Source organism: Episyrphus balteatus, chromosome 4, assembly GCF_945859705.1.
Source record: "Episyrphus balteatus chromosome 4, idEpiBalt1.1, whole genome shotgun sequence".
Classification (NCBI taxonomy): Eukaryota; Metazoa; Arthropoda; class Insecta; order Diptera; family Syrphidae; genus Episyrphus; species Episyrphus balteatus.
Genome location: NC_079137.1, coordinates 72,593,530 through 72,614,005, shown reverse-complemented (window position 1 = coordinate 72,614,005; position 20,476 = coordinate 72,593,530). Strand labels below are relative to the sequence as shown.

Here is a 20,476-nt window from a genome sequence, read left to right as displayed (position 1 = left end):
CATATGTGTTTTTTTTTTATATTATTACCTTTTTTTTGTTTAGTTTTATACTTAAGTTAGTATACAAGAGTCCTTATGTAATCTGTTGTTATCCTTAAAAGATTTTTTTTTTGTTAATTTTATTTTGGAATCCTTGCAAATGTGATTTATGGTTGTTGTCCTTTTTTTATTTCTCGGAAATTGCTTGATTTTTTTTTTTTTATTTTTGAGTCCCCAAAGTTTAATTTTTTTTAACACTTTTTTTTTTTGTAGATCCTTGTAAGTTTTTTTTTTTTTTTTTGTGTTAAAAATTATTATTTTCTAAAGACTTGGGTGGGTAACTAGGGTAAAAGTGTTTTTGTTGTTGCTGTTGATATTCTCCAATCCGATGTCTTAGTATCATAGAGATCCGAATATTGAGTGAATGTGTGGATGAATGGGAATTGCATGTGATATTGTTGTAGATGGCGCCACTGAGTGCGGTGGAAGAAGCGATGTTGTTGATGTTGGAGGTGCTAAAACATGTCCACCACCACCGCCAACTCCATTGTTGTTCGTTGTAGCGCCTTGTTGAGGTAATGCTGAGGGCGGTAATGATATTGATAATGTGACGGTGTGAGCAGTTGCGGCAGCAGCTGCTGCAGCTGCCGCTGAGATCGCTGCTGTCGGCACGGGAACTATAGATGCTGACTGAGTTTGTTGTTGTTGTTGTTGTTGTGAAGCTGGCAAATGCACTGATGCCGATTGCACAGATTGTGGTGGTGGCGCTGCCGGGGGTGGAGGAAGAGCTAGCGACACAGCGGGGGGATGTCACTGGGCAACAGCTGTTGTTGTATTTTGTTGCACTACCCCAGGAGCAATGGAATTTGCTACCGTTACTACAGCACCACCGCCAGTGGCACCGTTTGGTGGCGCCGGATTGCCATTGTGTACGGCATTCGGTTGTTGGCCAGGTTTTTGTTGTTGTTGTTGCTGTTGTTGAACTGGCTGCTGTTGACCGGGTTGACCGGGTTGCACTTGACCTTGTTGTTGGGCACCGAATGACTGATTGAACGGTGATCCGTAGCATTGTGGGAAGTAGAGTTCGTGTTTGACCGGACCCATGCGTGGTATTATGTTGGCTTTGCTATCCATATTTGTGAGGAATTGAGCGGCAGTTGCTGCCGCATTTTTGGTGTCGTTCGACATATTGTGATTGACTTGACGACGGGCCTTCGATGAATGTGGATTCATGTGGTTGTCGATGTGTTTTTTGACTTCTGCTTCGCTGGCAAAACGTCGCCGGCAGTTGGGCATTGGACAACAGAATGGTCGATCACCCTGAAAGTAGAACATTGAAGGAAAATGTTAGAATATTTTATAATAATGCAAAAAATCGTTATTAGTATATGGATGGCGCCCAACGTGAGTTCTGAAATTAGTTGAAAAATTGACTTTATAAAAAACAAAAAGAATGGCGCCCAACGAAATCCTCTCCAACAGAAAATCGATTTTTAGCATTACTTTCTAACAAAAAAAAAAGAAGAAAAGAAAGTGGCGCCCAACGTTAGGCTCTAATTTGAGTTAAACTTATTGATTGGTGCCTAACGTGGGGAGTGAAAACAAATTTTAATAAATCGTATAGAGCTCGCTATTCAGCTAACTTGGTATGTGAAAAATATGTATTGAATTAAGAGTTATTCTTCAGGAAATTGAATAAATGTAAATGTAAAGGCAACAAGGATATCGAAATAGATAATATTCATTCCAAAAACAAGCTTGAATGGCGCCCAACGTGGGGATTCAAATTGAAGTTAGAAATTTAACTAGTGTTAAACATTGTTATTTAATTTTTCTAGCTACAACGCTCTGTTTTAAATTTTTTTTTTAATTCAAAATACAAAAAAAAAAAAAAATGGCGCCCAACGTTGAAATAAGAAACAAAGTTCGCAAGACCAAGATGTTAGGAAAGATTTCTATTTCTTTGAGAAAAGGACGCTCATATGAGAAACCTAATTAAAATATTGTAAAATATATTTAAGCGCGAGTCTGTTTGAGTGTTGATTGGCGCCCAACGCGAGGTCTAAAATTTTTATTAGGGTACAAAAACCAAGGGAGCACTCTATTTTTTTCGGGTTAATAGATCACTTTCTCAAGTAACAAAACATGCTACTTTTGATATGAATTAAATTAAAGTGGCGCCCAACGTGAAGCCCATTTTTGTTGTTTCAACAAGTAGGTAATTTGAAATTAAATATATATGACATTTTCTAAAAGTTATTTAAAACTGTTTTTATAAAATGGCGCCCAACGTGAGCTTGTGGTTTTGGATTTAAAAACAGCTTTATTTATAATTTAATAATGAAATGCTTCTGTTATAAGAAGTATTTTTGTTTGTTATAGATTTAAGCTTATTTTAAACATTACAACTACCTGGTGAGTCCTTGTGTGTTGATCCAGTATCGCCTTCTGTCGGAAATCTTTGCCGCATTGTGCACATTTGTACGGTTTCTCACCAGTATGAATTCGAATGTGCTAAAATATATTAAAATTTAATAAAAAAATCACTCAAACTTATTAAAATTCTTACCTGATTCAAAATAGTCCTCTGCCGGAAGAATCGCGGACAATACAAACAACCAAATGGCTTCTCATTCGTATGTATTCGCAAATGCTGTGTCAGGTGTGATTGCTGACGGAATCGCTTGCCACATTCCGGACAAGGATACGGTCTTGACTCGATGTGTATACAACCATGTTGTAGCAATGTTGTCTTCTGCTTGAACTCCTTGTCACAAATAGGACATCTCACATAAAGTGGCATACCAACTGCACGACCATGTTGTATAAGATCGGGCAGCAATTTTTGCCCTACATCGAAGTTTGACACGTATTAGTTCATAATTTCTAAAATTAAAATTGTTATACAAAAACTCACACTTACCTTTGCCATCTTTGAAGTATGAGGGATAATGCATGCCACCATTGCCATCGGGAGAGAAACACGCTCGTGACTCGGGTGTACCTTGTGAACCATCATCATTATAACCAGTAATGTCATTCTTTGTATCAGTCTCATCACCGGGAAAGGGTACATCTTGTGGCCATAATGTTGGATGAGGTCCATTTTTGAAGATGAGATGTGGAGAGACATCTTTTGGGGTGGACGTGTAAAAAAGATAGAAAGAAAAAAATCCATTGTTAGTAAACAATTGAGAAGTTGTGAAAAGAGTGTTTTTGTAGTGTGTGTGAAAAAGTGCGTTAAGCCGTTCAGAGAAGTTAGTAATAATTTTGTTTTGTATTCTTTAAATTTTTAAATGGATTTCAAAATTTGGAAAAAATATTTCAAAAGTCATAGAGATTCTTGTTTTCTAGATGTTGTTTGGATTTTAATTTTTTTTTTAAAGCTTTTTAAGTCAAAATTAAGGATCAAGGCAAGTGCAGGAATTTGAGCAATTGAAACCTTAATATAATGTTTGAATTCCGATTATTTTTAAACAAAAATAAATGGCGCCCAACGTGAGCATTTGATAAACTTTTTCCTCTGGTAAAAATATGTTAAAATACAAGTTTTTTTAAATTCATTATGTTATGGTTTTAAATGGCGCCCAACGTGAGGCACCGAAAATTCAATTTTCCCATTTACCAAATGTTTCAAAAGTCACAAAAGACATCCTTGAGTTTTGTGTACTTTAAAAAACTGGGATTCCTTTTTTTTTAGATAACGCCTAACGTGGGGCATTTTTTTTTTTGTTCGGGTTGAAAAATCAGTAAAATTTTATTCTTCAATTTACCCTTAGTTAAACAATTAATATATTTGAGTTTGAGACTCGGACAAAAAAATGTTTACTTAGCACTTAGATAGCACCCAATGTGAGGCATTTAAAGATGTATTTCCTCTGGCACATAATATGTCTTTTTTGAATGGCGCCCAACGCGAAACTTGCAAAATTTTTCTTTTCGATGTTGAAACATAAAATTTTTAATTTACGTCGTGGAAAAAGTCAAACGAAGGACAAATTGAGTCTAAGGACGTTAAAAAGTACCTTGAAAATCGAGTTTAAATGGCGCCCAACGTAAAACATTTAACTTAAAAAAATAACGTTTTTGGTTCAAAAATATTATAGATATTTGGGAAACACTTGCAATAAATTGACAGCACTCGCCTTTCGAAAAACCTTAATTTTTGGAACTTCAAAAATTAAAAAATACAAAATTTGATTTTGATTAAAAAAATATGCTCGCCCGGAAGATTTTTAATAATTTCAAAATTATTGAATTGTTTTTCTTCCAAACAAAATATAGAAATTGAGAATTTTTTTTCGAAAGCTTTCGTGATTTTTTTGTCGGATATAATTTTGGATTTTGGAATTTTTTTTTAATTCAATAAAAATGTCGCTCGCCTTGGTGGGTGCGCACATGCTGATTGAGGATGGCCTTCTGGCGAAAGTGCTTGCCACACTCTGGGCATGTGTAGGGCTTCTCACCCAAATGGATGCGAATGTGCTGATTAAGGATCGCCCGTTGCCGGAAACTGCGTGGACAATACGCACATGCAAATGGTTTCTCGTTCGCATGGATGCGCCGGTGCTGAATGAGAGTTGACTGTTGACGGAATCGTTTGCCACATTCGGTGCATGGATACGGTCGGCCATCGTTGAGTGTGCCATCACCTTCAATACAAAAATTTTTGAATTTCGAATATTTTTTTTAACAAAAATATGTTCTTTGGAGAGGAGAGAAGCCCTACGCATTTTTAGATGGCGCCCAATGTGAGGATTTAACATACTTTTTTTCTCTGGTAAAAATATGTTAAAATACAAGTTCTTTTCCATTATGTTACCATCCACACGACATTTTTAATTTTTAATTTTTGGTTGAGAAAATGATCTTGAGACATACAGTTTTCTGCTATTTTAAGTGGCGCCCAACGTGAGATACTGCCTAAACTCTATTTTCCCATAAACATAATATTTTCAAATTTTAACTTTAAATCAAGAGAAAGTTACACACCACATCTTTGAGTTATGTGTGCTCTAAAATATTGAGATTATAATTTTTAAAATGGCGCCCAACGTGAGCCATTCTATTTGTTTGGATTGAAAAAATGTGTCAAATTAAATCTCTAACTAACAAACAATGTAATTGAGTTTAAGACTCAGGCAACAATGGTTTACCAAGTACTTAGATGGCGCCCAATGTGCGGTCAAAAGCTTTTTTGAATGGCGCTCAATGCAAAACTTTCTAAATTGGACTTTTCGATGTTAAAACTTGAGATTTTGAATTTACGTCATTGTGGGTAAAGTCATAGAAAGAAAGAAAAATTGAGTCTTAAGAAGTTAAGAAAACTTCGTTTAAATGGCGCCCAACGTGATGATGTTTACTATCATTATAGTTAATAATAATTAAATCTTTATGGCGCTCAACGTGTGGCATTAGGCGTTTTCATTTTGTTTTTGCCAAAACTTTGTCAAAATGTTAGCTCAAATTTATGGAACGAGACAAACGTAAAAGATATTTGAATAAAAGATGTAAGCAATTGAAAAAGGCTTTTAACTTGTATCACGATGGCGCCCAATGTGAAACATTTAATTTAAAGAAAAACAATCTAAACTTAAACTAGCTTAGTAAAAAAAAAATTAAAGATATTTCGGAACAACTTGCAATAAATTGACAGCACTCGCCTTTCGAATAACCTTAAATTTTGGAATTTCAAAAATTATAACATTTTGAAAATAATTTTGATTTTTGATGAAAAAAAAGCTGATCCAGAAGATTTTAAATAATATTAAATATTTTGAATCGTTTTCTTCCAAACAATATATAAAAATTGAGAATATATCTCCGAAAGCTTTCGTGACTTTTTTTCGGATAAAATTTCGAATTTTGGATTTTTGTGTTTATGATTAAGTAAAAGTCGCTCGCCTTGGTGGGTGCGCACATGTTGATTGAGGATGGCCTTCTGGCGAAAGTGCTTGCCACACTCTGGGCATGCATAGGGCTTCTCACCCGAATGGATGCGAATGTGCTGATTGAGGTTCGCCCGTTGCCGGAAACTGTGTGGACAATACGGGCATGAAAATGGTTTCTCGTTTGCATGGATGCGCAGGTGCTGAATGAGGTGTGACTGTTGACGGAATCGTTTGCCACATTCGGTGCATGGAAAAGGCCGGCCATCGTTGTGTGTGCGATCGTTCTGCAAATCTTTAATAAAAAAAATTTTTGAATTTCGAATATTTTTGAACAAAAATAAACATTTTGGGAAGAAGCCCTACGCATTTTTAAATGGCGCCCAACGTGAGCATTTGACGTACTTTCTCTTTAATCTTTAAATTATTTATCTGGCCACCCATAACGCAGATTTGATTCTTGGACGTAAAAAGGTTCTTTGAATATTGAATTTAATGTCTTTTTAAATGGCGCCCAACGTGAGGTATTCAAACGTTTTCTTGTTTTTCTGACAAAACTGTGTCGAAACATTAGTTCAAATTTTTGGAACTAGCCAAACATAAGATTTATGAAAGCGGAAAAAGCGATCAACTTATATTTCTAGATGGCGCCCAACGTGAGACATTTTACTAACAAAAAGGTTGATCTGTTTCAATACCTAATTTAGACCAGAGAATTTCAAGGAATACGTTTTTTAAGAAACAACTGCACTAAATTGACAGCACTCGCCTTTCGAAAAACCTTAAATTTTGAAACTTCAAAAATTGAAAAAAAAAAAAATAAAATTTTGAAAACGAATTTTGATTTTGATGAAAAAAAAAAAATATTGGCCCAGAAGATTTTTAAATAATTTCGAATTATTGAAATGATTTTCTTTTCCAAACAAAATATAAAAATTGAGAATTTTTTTCTCTTCGAAAACTTTCATGTGACTTTTTGAATTTCGGATAAAAATTTCGGATTTTGGAATTTTTGATTGATTTTGATTCAATAACTGTCGCTCGCCTTGGTGGGTGCGCACATGTTGATTGAGGATGGCCTTCTGGCGAAAGTGCTTGCCGCACTCTGGGCATGCGTAGGGCTTCTCACCCGAATGGATGCGAATGTGCTGATTGAGGATCGCCCGTTGCCGGAAACTGCGTGGACAATACGCACATGAAAATGGTTTCTCGTTCGCATGGATGCGCAGGTGCTGAGTGAGGTGTGACTGTTGACGGAATCGTTTGCCACATTCGGTGCATGGATACGGCCGGGCATCGGTGTGTATGCGTTCGTGTTGCAAGAGCGTTGATTTTTGCTTGAAGTCCTTGCCGCAGGTTGTACATTTGAACAAACGCAGATCACTGTGTGGCTTTATTTTTTGCGAATTCGCCGTCGGGGTGGCATTGACGTTTTGATGCATGCCACCGTGTGCGCCGTTGCCGGCATTGGCAGCACCGCCGCCAGGTAGGAGATCAGGCATTGCGTATGCTTCAAGGCCGCCATTTTGATCCATCGATCCAGCCATGCCGGGCAAAACTGGTTTGTTGAGATAATGCAGTGGCGGGAAGCCTGGGGGCGCTAGCATTGCACCTTGAGGGCCACCCGGATGGCGCGGCGCATAGTAGCCGAGTTCGGCTCCTTGTGGCGGGTTAAAGGTTTGGTCATTGCTTTGCTGTGCTTGGTTATTTGACGCCGGATCGACCGAAATCGGTTGTGGATCGTTGGTACTTTGGTTTGGGTTTTGTTGTTGTGCGGCATTTTGCTGCTGTTGCATTCCAGCCACCTAATAGAGTTAAAGAAAGAGAGAGTTAGCGACTATTCTTAAAAAAGCAATTGATGATTAAAAAACGTTTTGAAAATAAAAAAAAAATTATTACCTCAATCCTCACCTGACTCATTGCCACATCTTCCTCTCCACCACCACCATTCGCTCGGTTCGGGTACGGACTCGTCGACGGCGAACCCTGTTGCTGCTGCTGACGCACATTCGCACTATTATCCCGCGTCTGGTCCACCTCGCCCGATGGACTGTGCGGCTGTTGTTGTTGTTGCTGTTGCTGCTGCTGCTGTTGAGCAGCGACAGCGGCTGCAGTTGCTGCCGCTGCGGCAATCTGCGGTGAAGAATTTTGAGCATTCTGCGCTGCCAGATGCGTTTGTGTGTTTTGCTGAATTGCTGGATACATGTCCGTTCCCCATTGTGCTGCTGTACCACCCAAAGCTGCCGCATTTCGCTCGGCAGCTTCCTGTGAATCTTTGTACAGAACGTACGGCTGACCTGTGTCTTGCGATATGCAGTACATTATTTGTCGTGGCACTTTTAGACCAGCCGCTATGCACGCCGCAAATGATGCGGGAAAATTTATCGCCATCGCAATTTGTTCCCGATAATTTTGAATTTATTACTCCTCCTCTTCTTCTTTCTGATTTTTTGTTCGGTTCTATTTTTTCGTCCTTTATTTTTCTTCACTCAATTTTCTTGCTAGATTTTGTTGTTGTTGTTATTTTTTTTTTAGCAAGATTTATTTTTAATTTTCTTATAAGAAAGGATTATCACTCTGTAATGTGTCATTTGAAATAGAAATTATATTTTTTTCTCTTTTTGTTTGTTTGTTTGTTTTGTATGTATATAACGGTGTACAACAATTAATAGATAATTATGTTTCAAAAAAGATTTTTTTTTTCTTTTAGTTTAAGTTTTAGTTTTTATTTTTATTATTTTTAATTCTTTTAGATTCTACGTGATCATTGTGTTGTTGCTGAATTTGTTTCTGATTTGGTAGTGCATATGTTTATATAATTTTTCATTTTTATTTTTTGTTTTATAATATTTAAGCATTTTTTTGTTTTATTTGCTTTTATTTGTGGTTCTGTGGTCAAAATTTCCATTCACAAAATCCAATGATGTTCAAACTGCAAAGAAAAAAACATGTAAACATTTAAAATGAAATAGAAAAAAGGACTAATTTTAAATAATGTTGCAATTATTTTGAAATTTAATTTTTAAACAAAATTACTTATTTAAACCCTAGAAAAAAATTTAAATGGCGCCCAACGTGAGGCTATCTAATCATTGTGAGTAAAAATATACAGTCGTATTTATTAGATTTTTGTCTACTTATACACTACATAACTTTTTTCAAAATGTTGGAAATATGCTTTATTTAATAATAATAATAATCACATTATTCGCGGTTAAGACAATCTACTCTTTTGTATAAGTTTGACAGCTATAAGACAACAATAAACAAGGTTTTTGATCACATTTTAAAAATTTTAACAGTTGTATAAAGTTATACAAAGTTTATAAATAAGTTTGATAGAGTTTAAGACGTAGAAAAAGTCTTACAAGGAACAAATTGAGTTTGAACGCGTTGAAAAGTACTTTGAAAATAGATAAGACATTTAATGTTTTCTTTTTTCTCAAATGCTCAAATTCGTAGAATTAGTTTTATAAACATGCTAACCAAATAATGACCAAGAGCCCAATAATCTTGTCGGTATTACTATTACTATTATCGATTTCAACATTGCCTGAATTGAAAATAAAGATTATTGTCTTGTCTATTTGTCTCACCCGTGACTTTAAAATTTTATCATTTTTCTATGGAAACAATAATTTTTATTATAGTTTCTGTAACTAGGAGGGAATTTTAAACTAGATTCAAATAAATTCAGAGCGCTTATTAGTAAAAATAAAAATATTTGAAAATAATTTCTTCTATATTTCCCACCCGTTACAGTAAAGAAGAACCTAGACACTTTCAAAATTAAATTATATTATAATACGTATTGTAAATTTTATAATTTATTTATACCTAGTTAAAAAAAACATTGCTACACACATGTCTTACCCGTGACTATGAAATGACGCCCTAAATGATTATAAAAAAAGAATTTTGATGCAGATTTTTTCTAGTCAAAATTGTTTAAGTTAAGAGTTATAAATAAAGGATAAACTGAACAGACCTTTTGGCCAATCTTCATGTGTTTTTTCTCGGAAGGGAGTGAGGGGGTTAAGGTCAACAAAACAGAAAACAAAAATTGTGTGGAATGGAAAGTAAAATGTAAAACCAAATATTTTTCGCTGAAAGGGTGTTTTTTTTTGAAGAATTGCGAAAGAAAGGTTTTATAAATGTTGTTTATTTTTAAACGTGGTGAAAAGGTTTCGTTTGTTATAATAACTTTAAAAACTAAGGATTCTAGAAAATCGAAAGGGTGTTTTTTTTTTTAAAGAAAATTCGAAATTAAGAATTAATACCACAAAACTGTGATAAAAATTAAGCCTCAATAAAAATTGGTATACATGTTTTATTCACGGAAGAAAACAAAAATCTAAGCAGTACAAAAATATTTCAGATCAAAGGGTGTTTTTTTTTTCGAATTCAGAAAAATCTGCGATATGTCCAAAGAATACAATGGTGTAAATGTTGTCTTTGCCTCGGGAGCTACTAATCATATAATTGTATACATTTTTTTTCACGTGAAAGGGTTTTTTTTTAGGTGTTTAGATAAAATGTAGAAACTTAAAAGTAATGATACCCTCTTGAAATCCAGAAATTATGTCACATATAAAATTTGGACCAAGAATCTAGGAATCTAAGATTGAATAATGTTTTATTAAGATAAGAGTCAAGAATCTATGAACACCATACAATTACTCTTGATAAAAGGGTGTTTTTTTTTCGAGCAAGTTTACTTGAAATTTTTATTTGGAGCAATTTTGGACAACATTTTTACTCGGGACAGCAAGATCCTATGAAAAATTCGACATCTACGAGTTTGTCAATGTCAAAATATCTAATAATCTTTAATCTGGTTTCAAAGCTATTATTTGTCAAAAATCCTAGGCATTATTCTAACTTCGTAAAATTTTCTTCTGAATCCATTTCAAGGACATTAAGCAAACAAATCTATTAATCTTATACCAAAACCACACGCCAATATAATAGCGACGATCAACGACGATCAGGGATTGGCGGTCTGGCGACAGCGGCGATCATCATTGCTGTCATTTGCATTAATCATTTTGTAATTTCCAATTTACGATCTCATATTTGACGTTTTGTTTTCTCTAACCAATGTGCCGCAGTCGTCCGCCAGTCGTCATCATAATATTGGTCGCCTTATTAACCGGAACGACGATGCTGTCTGCATTTTTTATTTTTTAAATTTGAATAAAAAAAATAGTCATCAGCAAAATCGCGGCACAAAAATCAATTGCTATCTTTTGTCCTCAATTGCCGAAGCTGTCAAAAATAAAGATTTACCGCGCATATTGCAAATCTGACACTTTGCATGAGGGGGTTTTTTTTTTTTCTTCTGCAAACGTCGTCGCAACAAACGTCATATTAACTAATGAAATAACAGTTCTTATGATCAAATCTGTAATTAATCTAGGATTTCTTTTAGACTAGCAAAACACTATTAAGTCTCTCTGTCTCCATCATCGTAAAACACAACAATTAATTGTCATAAATTACCAGTGCAAATGACATAAACACCTTCAAAAAGTAGTCGCGGTATATCGTTGTCGTCGTCGTCGTATATTTTGACATGATGATGATGGTGTGGCGCAGCGCAGCGCAGAGCCCGCATCGCGCCATATCTTATCAGTCAGTGTACGCGGCAATGACGGAATGGCGCGTATATTCTATTCGTGTCTTCCAAAGTCTCTCTCGTAATCGTAGTCGTCCGTCGTCGTTGTCGGCATGGCAGTTGATTTGCATAATTTTTTTTTTCTGCTGGCTTTTGTCGGGGCCGTTTTGTATACAAACTTACATGCCATCAGTTCATAATTTATTTTAATTTAACTTTTTTGTTGTTGTTGAATAATTCAATACCGATATTAAGAGTGTTTGTATGCGCTATGACGGATATACATTTATGATGACTATGAGCGTTAGATATATATTTTTAAAACTCATTAATTATATTGCAAAGAAAATATAAAAAAAGGGGGCGACTACTGCTGCATTATGGAGTGTGCAGAGCAGAACAATCAGCCCACAAAAACGAATGCGACCGACATCGACAGTTTAACAAAGAAGACGAACACACGGAAAGACAGTGGGGCAGAATGGCATAAATTGAAACAAAAAAATTGTCAAAAAAGGGAGCAACAAAGGGTCAACCGTTATTTTGATCGGTGCAAACAGTTGATTTACCTGAATTAACTTAAATGTTGTTGATTCCACTCAAGATTCGACTTAACCAAAGTTAAATCTTGCTTTAACCAATTTTATTTGTTTTTTTTTTACAGGAGTCCCCCGTATTTTTAGTTGACCTACAGAAGATTCAACCTGAAATAAGCTTAATTTGAGTTAATAGGTTAAATTAACCGAGGTTTAACCGGAATAGGTATTTTTTTTTAAATTTTCACTGAATGATTCGTCAATTTTACATTCCGTCAATTAAACCGTTGGTTCCATTGACCAGACCAGAGAAAAACTCAAAAATTAGCCAAAGTAATTGATGGTTACTAGAGAAACCAGCAGGAGTAATTTGCCAATATTCCTTAATAAATTCATGGATTAAACCAATGTTTTTTTTATTACTAAGCTAGCGACTAACTTAAATTTGTTGATTCCGCTTAAGGATCGGTATATGCAAAGTTTATTAACCTAAAGATACCATAAATCGGTTGATTTTACGCAAGAATAAACTTAACCGAAGTTAAATCTTGCTTTAAACAATGTTATTCCATTCGATAAGGGAGATTCAACCTGATTCACCATTGGTTTTATCTGAGCAAATTCGTTGAACTAACCGAGGTTTAACCGGAGTATGTTATCAATTTAACCAGAGTATTTTTTATGAGAAATCATAGAATTTAAACTCATTAATTTTAAAATTCTTCAATTTAATGGGAGATTTTGTTAACCCAAGAAAAAGTTGAAAACTAACCGGAGTAATTCATGGTAACCAAAGAAACTAATTCATAGATTAAACCTTGTTTCTCAACTAACGTTTAACCAAAATCAGTAGATTCTGCTCAAGAATCGACGTAACCACAGTTGATTTACCTAAAGTAACTTTAAATCGGTTGATTTCACCCAAGAATAAAATTAACCGAAGTTAAATCTTGCTCTAAACAACGTAATGCGGTTGTTTTTTAGGTGACCTATAGGATATTCAGCCTGAAAGAAGCATTGGTTTTATCTGAGTAAGTGCCGGTTTGTTGACACTCGATAATCGACTGTTAACTAACCGGCACTAAATTGTTTAAATTAACCAATGTTTAACAAGAGTATGTTCTCAATTAAACCAGAGTATTTTTTATGAGAAATTATAAAACTTTAACTCATTGATTCATCAATTTTGCAATTTGTCATTAATTAATTTATTCATTTTATACGAGAAAACTTACTTAAAATGAACCAGATAATTAACAGATTAAACTATGGTTAATTTATATCGGTTTTAGATTTTATATTTAGATTTGATTTATATTCATAAAATCTTACCGACCCAATTCGTTTACTTAATGGAGCAAAATAAAAGTATTAGTTTGAAATTAAACGAAAAACCATCGATTTAACCAAGGTTAATCATTGATTTGAGGAAGTTAAGCCGTCAATCAAATTTGATGGATTTTTTAAAAGGTTTTCTAAAATATTTTCAATTTTTTCATGCAATTTGTCCCACTGTTAAACAATGACAACGTCAACGACGACGATGCGTTTACAAATTATGTCTTCAGATACGCGCACAAGTAATATATGATGACTCAGGGAATTTCTGACCGCAAAAATATACATCTACTATATACAAAACCAAACTAACTAATTTGCATGTTGACCAGGTTTTCCTTTTTGGCGTATCGTATAGATATATTGTTGTAAAGTCAGCGTAAATAAGTCTGAAGAGCTCTGTAACCGCAAGCAATCGTGTATGTATGCCAAAACACCACAAACGGATGGGTGGTTTTTTTTTTTTTTCTTCATTTTTATGCAACTATGTTTCGAATGAGTCAGTTTTGAGGTTGGTTAAAACATTTAAATTATGATGTCTCTCAAGTTAGCAGAGCAAGGTCAGCAGAACATATGTTTTGTTATTGGATCTTTTAGTGCTTATTAAGTGCTAATTAAGTGCCCCAAAATTAAATTAAGTGCTCCACTACTTTTGGAGAAAATTAATGTTCTGCTAACTTGATTTAAAGTTAGCAGAGCAATTACCCGAAAATGCCCTAAACTGCTCGTAGAAAAATCGGGTTTGGTATAATATTTAGGTGCTAATTAAGTGCTCTACGAATCCCAAAAAAAATTTCCAAAAAAAAATTTTTTTTCCAAAAATAATTTTTTTTCTGTTATTTTCGAAAAAAAATTTTTTTTTTTTTTTTTCAAACTCTCTCAAATAATTAAGTGCTTAACTAATATAAGTTAAGTACCCCATTTTCCGAAGAATTTTCCGAGATTTTTCATTAAAAAAAAATATTTTAATTTTTCATACAAATTCGTGTTCTGCTAACTTGAATTTTGATTTTCTCAAAAAATAAATTTTTTTTTGACAAAATTCAAATGGAGTAATTAAGTGCTCGACTAATTTGAATTAAGTACCCCATTTTCGGAAGAATTTTCCGAGATTTTTCATTAAAAAAAAATATTTGCATTTTCCATACAAATTCGTGTTCTGCTAACTTGAATTTTGATTTTCTCAAAAAATAAATTTTTTTTTGACAAAATTCAAATGGAGTAATTAAGTGCTCGACTAATTTGAATTAAGTACCCCATTTTCGGAAGAATTTTCCGAGATTTTTCATTAAAAAAAAATATTTGCATTTTCCATACAAATTCGTGTTCTGCTAACTTGAATTTTGATTTTCTCAAAAAATAAATTTTTTTTTGACAAAATTCAAATGGAGTAATTAAGTGCTCGACTAATTTGAATTAAGTACCCCATTTTCCGAAGAATTTTCCGAGATTTTCCATTAAAAAAAAAATATTTTAATTTTTCATACAAATTCGTGTTCTGCTAACTTGAATTTTGATTTTCTCAAAAAATTCCACTTTTTTCGACAAAATTCGAATTAAATAATTAAGTGCTCCACTAATTTGAAGTAAGTGCTCCATTTTCCGAAGAATTTTCCGAGATTAAAAAAAAAAAAAAATTGTCATTTTCCATACAAATTCGTGTTCTGCTAACTTAAATTTTGATTTTCTCTAAAAATAAATTTTTTTTTGACAAAATTCAAATGGAGTAATTAAGTGCTCGACTAATTTGAATTAAGTACCCCATTTTCCGAAGAATTTTCCGAGATTTTCCATTAAAAAAAAAATATTTTAATTTTTCATACAAATTCGTGTTCTGCTAACTTGAATTTTGATTTTCTCAAAAAATTCCACTTTTTTCGACAAAATTCGAATTAAATAATTAAGTGCTCCACTAATTTGAATTAAGTGCTCCATTTTCCGAAGAATTTTCCGAGATTAAAAAAAAAAAAAATTGTCATTTTCCATACAAATTCGTGTTCTGCTAACTTAAATTTTGATTTTCTCAAAAAATAAATTTTTTTTTGACAAAATTCAAATGGAGTAATCAAGTGCTCGACTAATTTGAATTAAGTACCCCATTTTCCGAAGAATTTTCCGAGATTTTCCATTAAAAAAAAATATTTTCATTTTCCATACAAATTCATGTTCTGCTAACTTGAATTTTGATTTTTTCAAAAAATTCCACTAGTCGAGCACTTAATTACTCCATTTGAATTTTGTCAAAAAAAAATTTATTTTTTGAGAAAATCAAAATTTAAGTTAGCAGAACACGAATTTGTATGGAAAATGACAATTTTTTTTTTTTTTAATCTCGGAAAATTCTTCGGAAAATGGAGCACTTACTTCAAATTAGTGGAGCACTTAATTATTCAATTCGAATTTTGTCGAAAAAAGTGGAATTTTTTGAAAAAATCAAAATTCAAGTTAGCAGAACATGAATTTGTATGGAAAATTAAAATATTTTTTTTTTTATGGAAAATCTCGGAAAATTCTTCGGAAAATGGGGTACTTAATTCAAATTAGTCGAGCACTTAATTACTCCATTTGAATTTTGTCAAAAAAAAATTTATTTTTAGAGAAAATCAAAATTTAAGTTAGCAGAACACGAATTTGTATGGAAAATGACAATTTTTTTTTTTTTTTAATCTCGGAAAATTCTTCGGAAAATGGAGCACTTAATTCAAATTAGTGGAGCACTTAATTATTTAATTCGAATTTTGTCGAAAAAAGTGGAATTTTTTGAGAAAATCAAAATTCAAGTTAGCAGAACACGAATTTGTATGAAAAATTAAAATATTTTTTTTTTAATGGAAAATCTCGGAAAATTCTTCGGAAAATGGGGTACTTAATTCAAATTAGTCGAGCACTTAATTACTCCATTTGAATTTTGTCAAAAAAAAATTTATTTTTTGAGAAAATCAAAATTCAAGTTAGCAGAACACGAATTTGTATAGAAAATGCAAATATTTTTTTTTAATGAAAAATCTCGGAAAATTCTTCCGAAAATGGGGTACTTAATTCAAATTAGTCGAGCACTTAATTACTCCATTTGAATTTTGTCAAAAAAAAATTTATTTTTTGAGAAAATCAAAATTCAAGTTAGCAGAACACGAATTTGTATGGAAAATGACAATTTTTTTTTTAATGAAAAATCTCGGAAAATTCTTCGGAAAATGGGGTACTTAATTCAAATTAGTCGAGCACTTAATTACTCCATTTGAATTTTGTCAAAAAAAAATTTATTTTTTGAGAAAATCAAAATTCAAGTTAGCAGAACACGAATTTGTATGGAAAATGCAAATATTTTTTTTTAATGAAAAATCTCGGAAAATTCTTCCGAAAATGGGGTACTTAATTCAAATTAGTCGAGCACTTAATTACTCCATTTGAATTTTGTCAAAAAAAAATTTATTTTTTGAGAAAATCAAAATTCAAGTTAGCAGAACACGAATTTGTATGGAAAATGCAAATATTTTTTTTTTAATGAAAAATCTCGGAAAATTCTTCCGAAAATGGGGTACTTAATTCAAATTAGTCGAGCACTTAATTACTCCATTTGAATTTTGTCAAAAAAAAATTTATTTTTTGAGAAAATCAAAATTCAAGTTAGCAGAACACGAATTTGTATGAAAAATTAAAATATTTTTTTTTAATGAAAAATCTCGGAAAATTCTTCGGAAAATGGGGTACTTAACTTATATTAGTTAAGCACTTAATTATTTGAGAGAGTTTGAAAAAAAAAAAATTTTTTTCGAAAATAACAGAAAAAAAATTATTTTTGGAAAAAAAATTTTTTTTGGAAATTTTTTTTGGGATTCGTAGAGCACTTAATTAGCACCTAAATATTATACCAAACCCGATTTTTCTACGAGCAGTTTAGGGCATTTTCGGGTAATTGCTCTGCTAACTTTAAATCAAGTTAGCAGAACATTAATTTTCTCCAAAAGTAGTGGAGCACTTAATTTAATTTTGGGGCACTTAATTAGCACTTAATAAGCACTAAAAGATCCAATAACAAAACATATGTTCTGCTGACCTTGCTCTGCTAACTTGAGAGACATTAAATTATGTCAAAGATACAAATTGTTGTTTAAGGGCGAAAATTTATTTGATATTATTTTTTTTTTTAATTTAAAGGGTTTATGGCAGGAAAATTGTTAAGAAAATTTCACTTTGTTCTGAAAGAATTTGTATGTTACAAGGTTTTTTTGTTTTATTTGGAAAGGTCAAGGAAACAAACTGTGGTCTAATGGTCCAAGCATTAGGGTTTTTAAAAGTAAATTTTCTTTTCGATATTTCAATAGGAATCAAGGAAATGTTCAAAAGACAATATGCGTTCCAATTAACCAAATTAACCAAAAAGACAAAAGAAAATCTTTTAAATTCTTTAACAAAAAATGTATTTATTTTATTTTTAAGTTCGAGTAAAGATGAATCGTTTTGTTGTGGAACAAGTTATTGAATTTTATATGATGTGAAACGTAAAATATTTTATAGAACGCTTGTTTGTGAAATAAAATAAATTGTGAAGGTAAGGGTTCTAGACTGCGAGTTGTCGAATTATTATGGAATCTAGATTGTGGAACTTTATATTGTATTTGTGGACTCTTTTTTTTCTTGTGGGACATAAGGTTGTGAAATGAAAACTAAGCTGTGGAATGTTATGTTTGATCAAAATTGAACGCGTTCCACAGATTGTTAATATTAAAATCAAGTTAAAGTAATTTTCTTAATGTTGATTGTGAATCATTGATTTGTGGAACGTAGGTTTATTTGATTTGTTTAATGTAGATTAAGTTGTGGATACTCAAGTGACAATGAAGAAGGACTAACTTTAAGCTAAGTTCTTTTCGCATTTACGTAAAATGAAAAATGGCAGTCACCACCATGAGTTGAGGCGAATGAATTAAACTTCTAAGAATGTAATTTGAAGGCAAACTAAACCATTTTTGAGTGTGGGATCTCTGAAAACTGTAATTTTTCTATTTCATAACATGATTTTGTTTTCCCTAAAAATATTTTAAGGATTATTCTAAAATTAATCTCGCAAAACGAGTGTAAAATTTTACAAAAATGCTCCTAAAGGTTCAAAAAAGCTATGGTCACGAAAGGAGCTTACTTTCCATGGTAGTGATAAAGTGAGTATAGTAAAAGTCTAAGATCATGGATATGGAAATTTTACTTTTATAGTATTTACAACCTGCTTTCGAAAGGTTTTTCAATAGAATGAAGTTATTGGGTTTTGAAAGGTATTTCATGGTCCAGTACCTAATAAAAATTTATTAACAATTAATGGTTTTTTTTTTTTTAATCCACCTTTATCCCGTCAACTCGAGAAATAATGGAAAAGTAGGTATATATAGGTAAGATACGGACATGGGGGAAACCGACGAAGTTACGAATACCAGAGTTACGGGCGACAGAGTTACGAGAGTCAAAGTTACGCGAAACCGAAGTTACGAAAAACTAGAGTTACGAATTCTAAAGTTATGTAAAGCTATGACATGTGATTTTTGGGTTGGCAACAGTTGCGAGGAACGATATGGAATTATGGAAATACAAACAAGAGATTAACGTTTTTCTCATTGGTCAGAACTAAATGAGGGTGTTATTTAATCTTGTAAAATTTTGATTGGATAGGTATAGATGTACATATATGGTTTGTTTTTGTGAGAAGATCGCAAAAACGTTGAAATAGAAAAAAAAAAACATAAGTATACTTATGTAAGTTTGGGGGACATAATTGAAATTAACTTCTTATTTGTCCAACTAATATTCTTTTATTTATGTTTCCATAATTCTATATCGTTCCTAGCAATTGTTGCCATAAACATAACTTTAGAATTCGTAACTCTAGTTTTTCGTAACTTCGGTTTCGCGTAACTTTGACGGCCGTAACTCTGTCGCGCGTAACTCTGTTATTCGTAACTCCGTTACCATTTCACGGACATGGTATAGATGGAATAACTAATTCCAGTGGACGATCAGAATTTGCATGAAGCACGGAAATGACAATCATTGTAATATTCAAAAGTTAGCCTTAAAATTCCCTAAAAAAGCAATGAATTCCTCAGATTGCTTGTTTCTGGTTCTAATAAAACTCCCCTAAGTCTTGGATTTTATTTCAAAATAACTTTCCTCGATTATGCGTTTTTCTGAGATTCTTCTATACAATTGAATGAGTATGAAATATGAATCCTCTATAAAAAAAAGGCTCCTGGCTTTTGATTGCATACAAATTGGTTTAAAATAGAAGAATTTCGTTCTCCCCTACAGCAAGCAAGCAAATTACTACGATCACACATATTGCCATTATGCCACTCCCAACAAAACGATTCCACCTCATTTCAAGGTGATAAACAATCAAATAAATTTTATCCCTCTGAGCATTCCCGTCCCGCAAGCCTTGCAAAATTGTGAATTCAAAAAAAAAAAAAACAACTGAAAAGACATGAAAAGCAAATACACTCGTGGTCAATAGCAGTGTTTCTCTGACTTTGTGTCTGCTCCCAAATCATTCAAAAAGGCCAACGAGTGTCGCGGCCTTCCAACTCCAAGTAGGCAATTTACCTGCAAATCATCCAACATCATCCTATCCACTATCCGTCCCAGACATTTAACCAACAAACTGTGCAATAAGCATTTGCAAATATACACACCGCGAGGTGAACATATCTAAAAGATACTCATTGCAAAGCGAAAAAAATAAAAGAAGAAAAGAAAAAAAAAAAAACAAATAATGCCGGGGCCGGCAAAAGAAAAACCTCAAAACGTTTTTATGGCGTTAACATGACAGCTTTTTTGCTGCCTGGAAGAACACACGTTGGATACGTGTGCGCCTCGATGATGACAACGTGCCGAAGACGGACAAACGGACTTCAAGTCGAACTACTCTCAAAAAAGACAGGAGACAGGACAGAAACAGAGAGGACAGACAGAGTTATAAGACGAGACGTAAGGCATACAAAAGACTTTTTCATACCTTACAAAGAGGTAGCGCAACTCGCAGTCAGTCAGTACACACAAAGACCGAACAACATGGAAATCAAAATGAGGGGATAATGAATAAATAAATAATGCAATTGGGAGTGAAAAGA

General features: G+C 33.0%; 1 protein-coding gene across 17 annotated transcripts in view; it reads right to left on the bottom strand.

The window, feature by feature from the left end:
• Window positions 1-786: 786 nt before the first annotated feature.
• Window positions 787-20,476, bottom strand: part of LOC129920270 (endothelial zinc finger protein induced by tumor necrosis factor alpha) — a 92,631-nt gene continuing 72,941 nt past the window's right edge. For 2 of the 17 annotated variants that reach the window (XM_056001575.1, XM_056001576.1), the window contains exons 3-10: window positions 7,767-8,799; window positions 6,997-7,672; window positions 5,968-6,162; window positions 4,362-4,631; window positions 2,903-3,112; window positions 2,549-2,829; window positions 2,389-2,493; window positions 787-1,299 (exon numbers count right to left, since the gene is read on the bottom strand). In XM_056001575.1, the coding sequence (XP_055857550.1) occupies window positions 790-1,299; window positions 2,389-2,493; window positions 2,549-2,829; window positions 2,903-3,112; window positions 4,362-4,631; window positions 5,968-6,162; window positions 6,997-7,672; window positions 7,767-8,258 (2,739 nt within the window). In that variant the 5' untranslated portion in view covers window positions 8,259-8,799 and the 3' untranslated portion in view covers window positions 787-789. Of the gene's footprint in view, window positions 1,300-2,388; window positions 2,494-2,548; window positions 2,830-2,896; window positions 3,113-4,361; window positions 4,632-5,883; window positions 6,163-6,912; window positions 7,673-7,766; window positions 8,800-20,476 lie in introns of all 17 variants that reach the window. The other 15 variants (XM_056001579.1, XM_056001577.1, XM_056001580.1 and 12 more) reach the window with 15 other exon arrangements.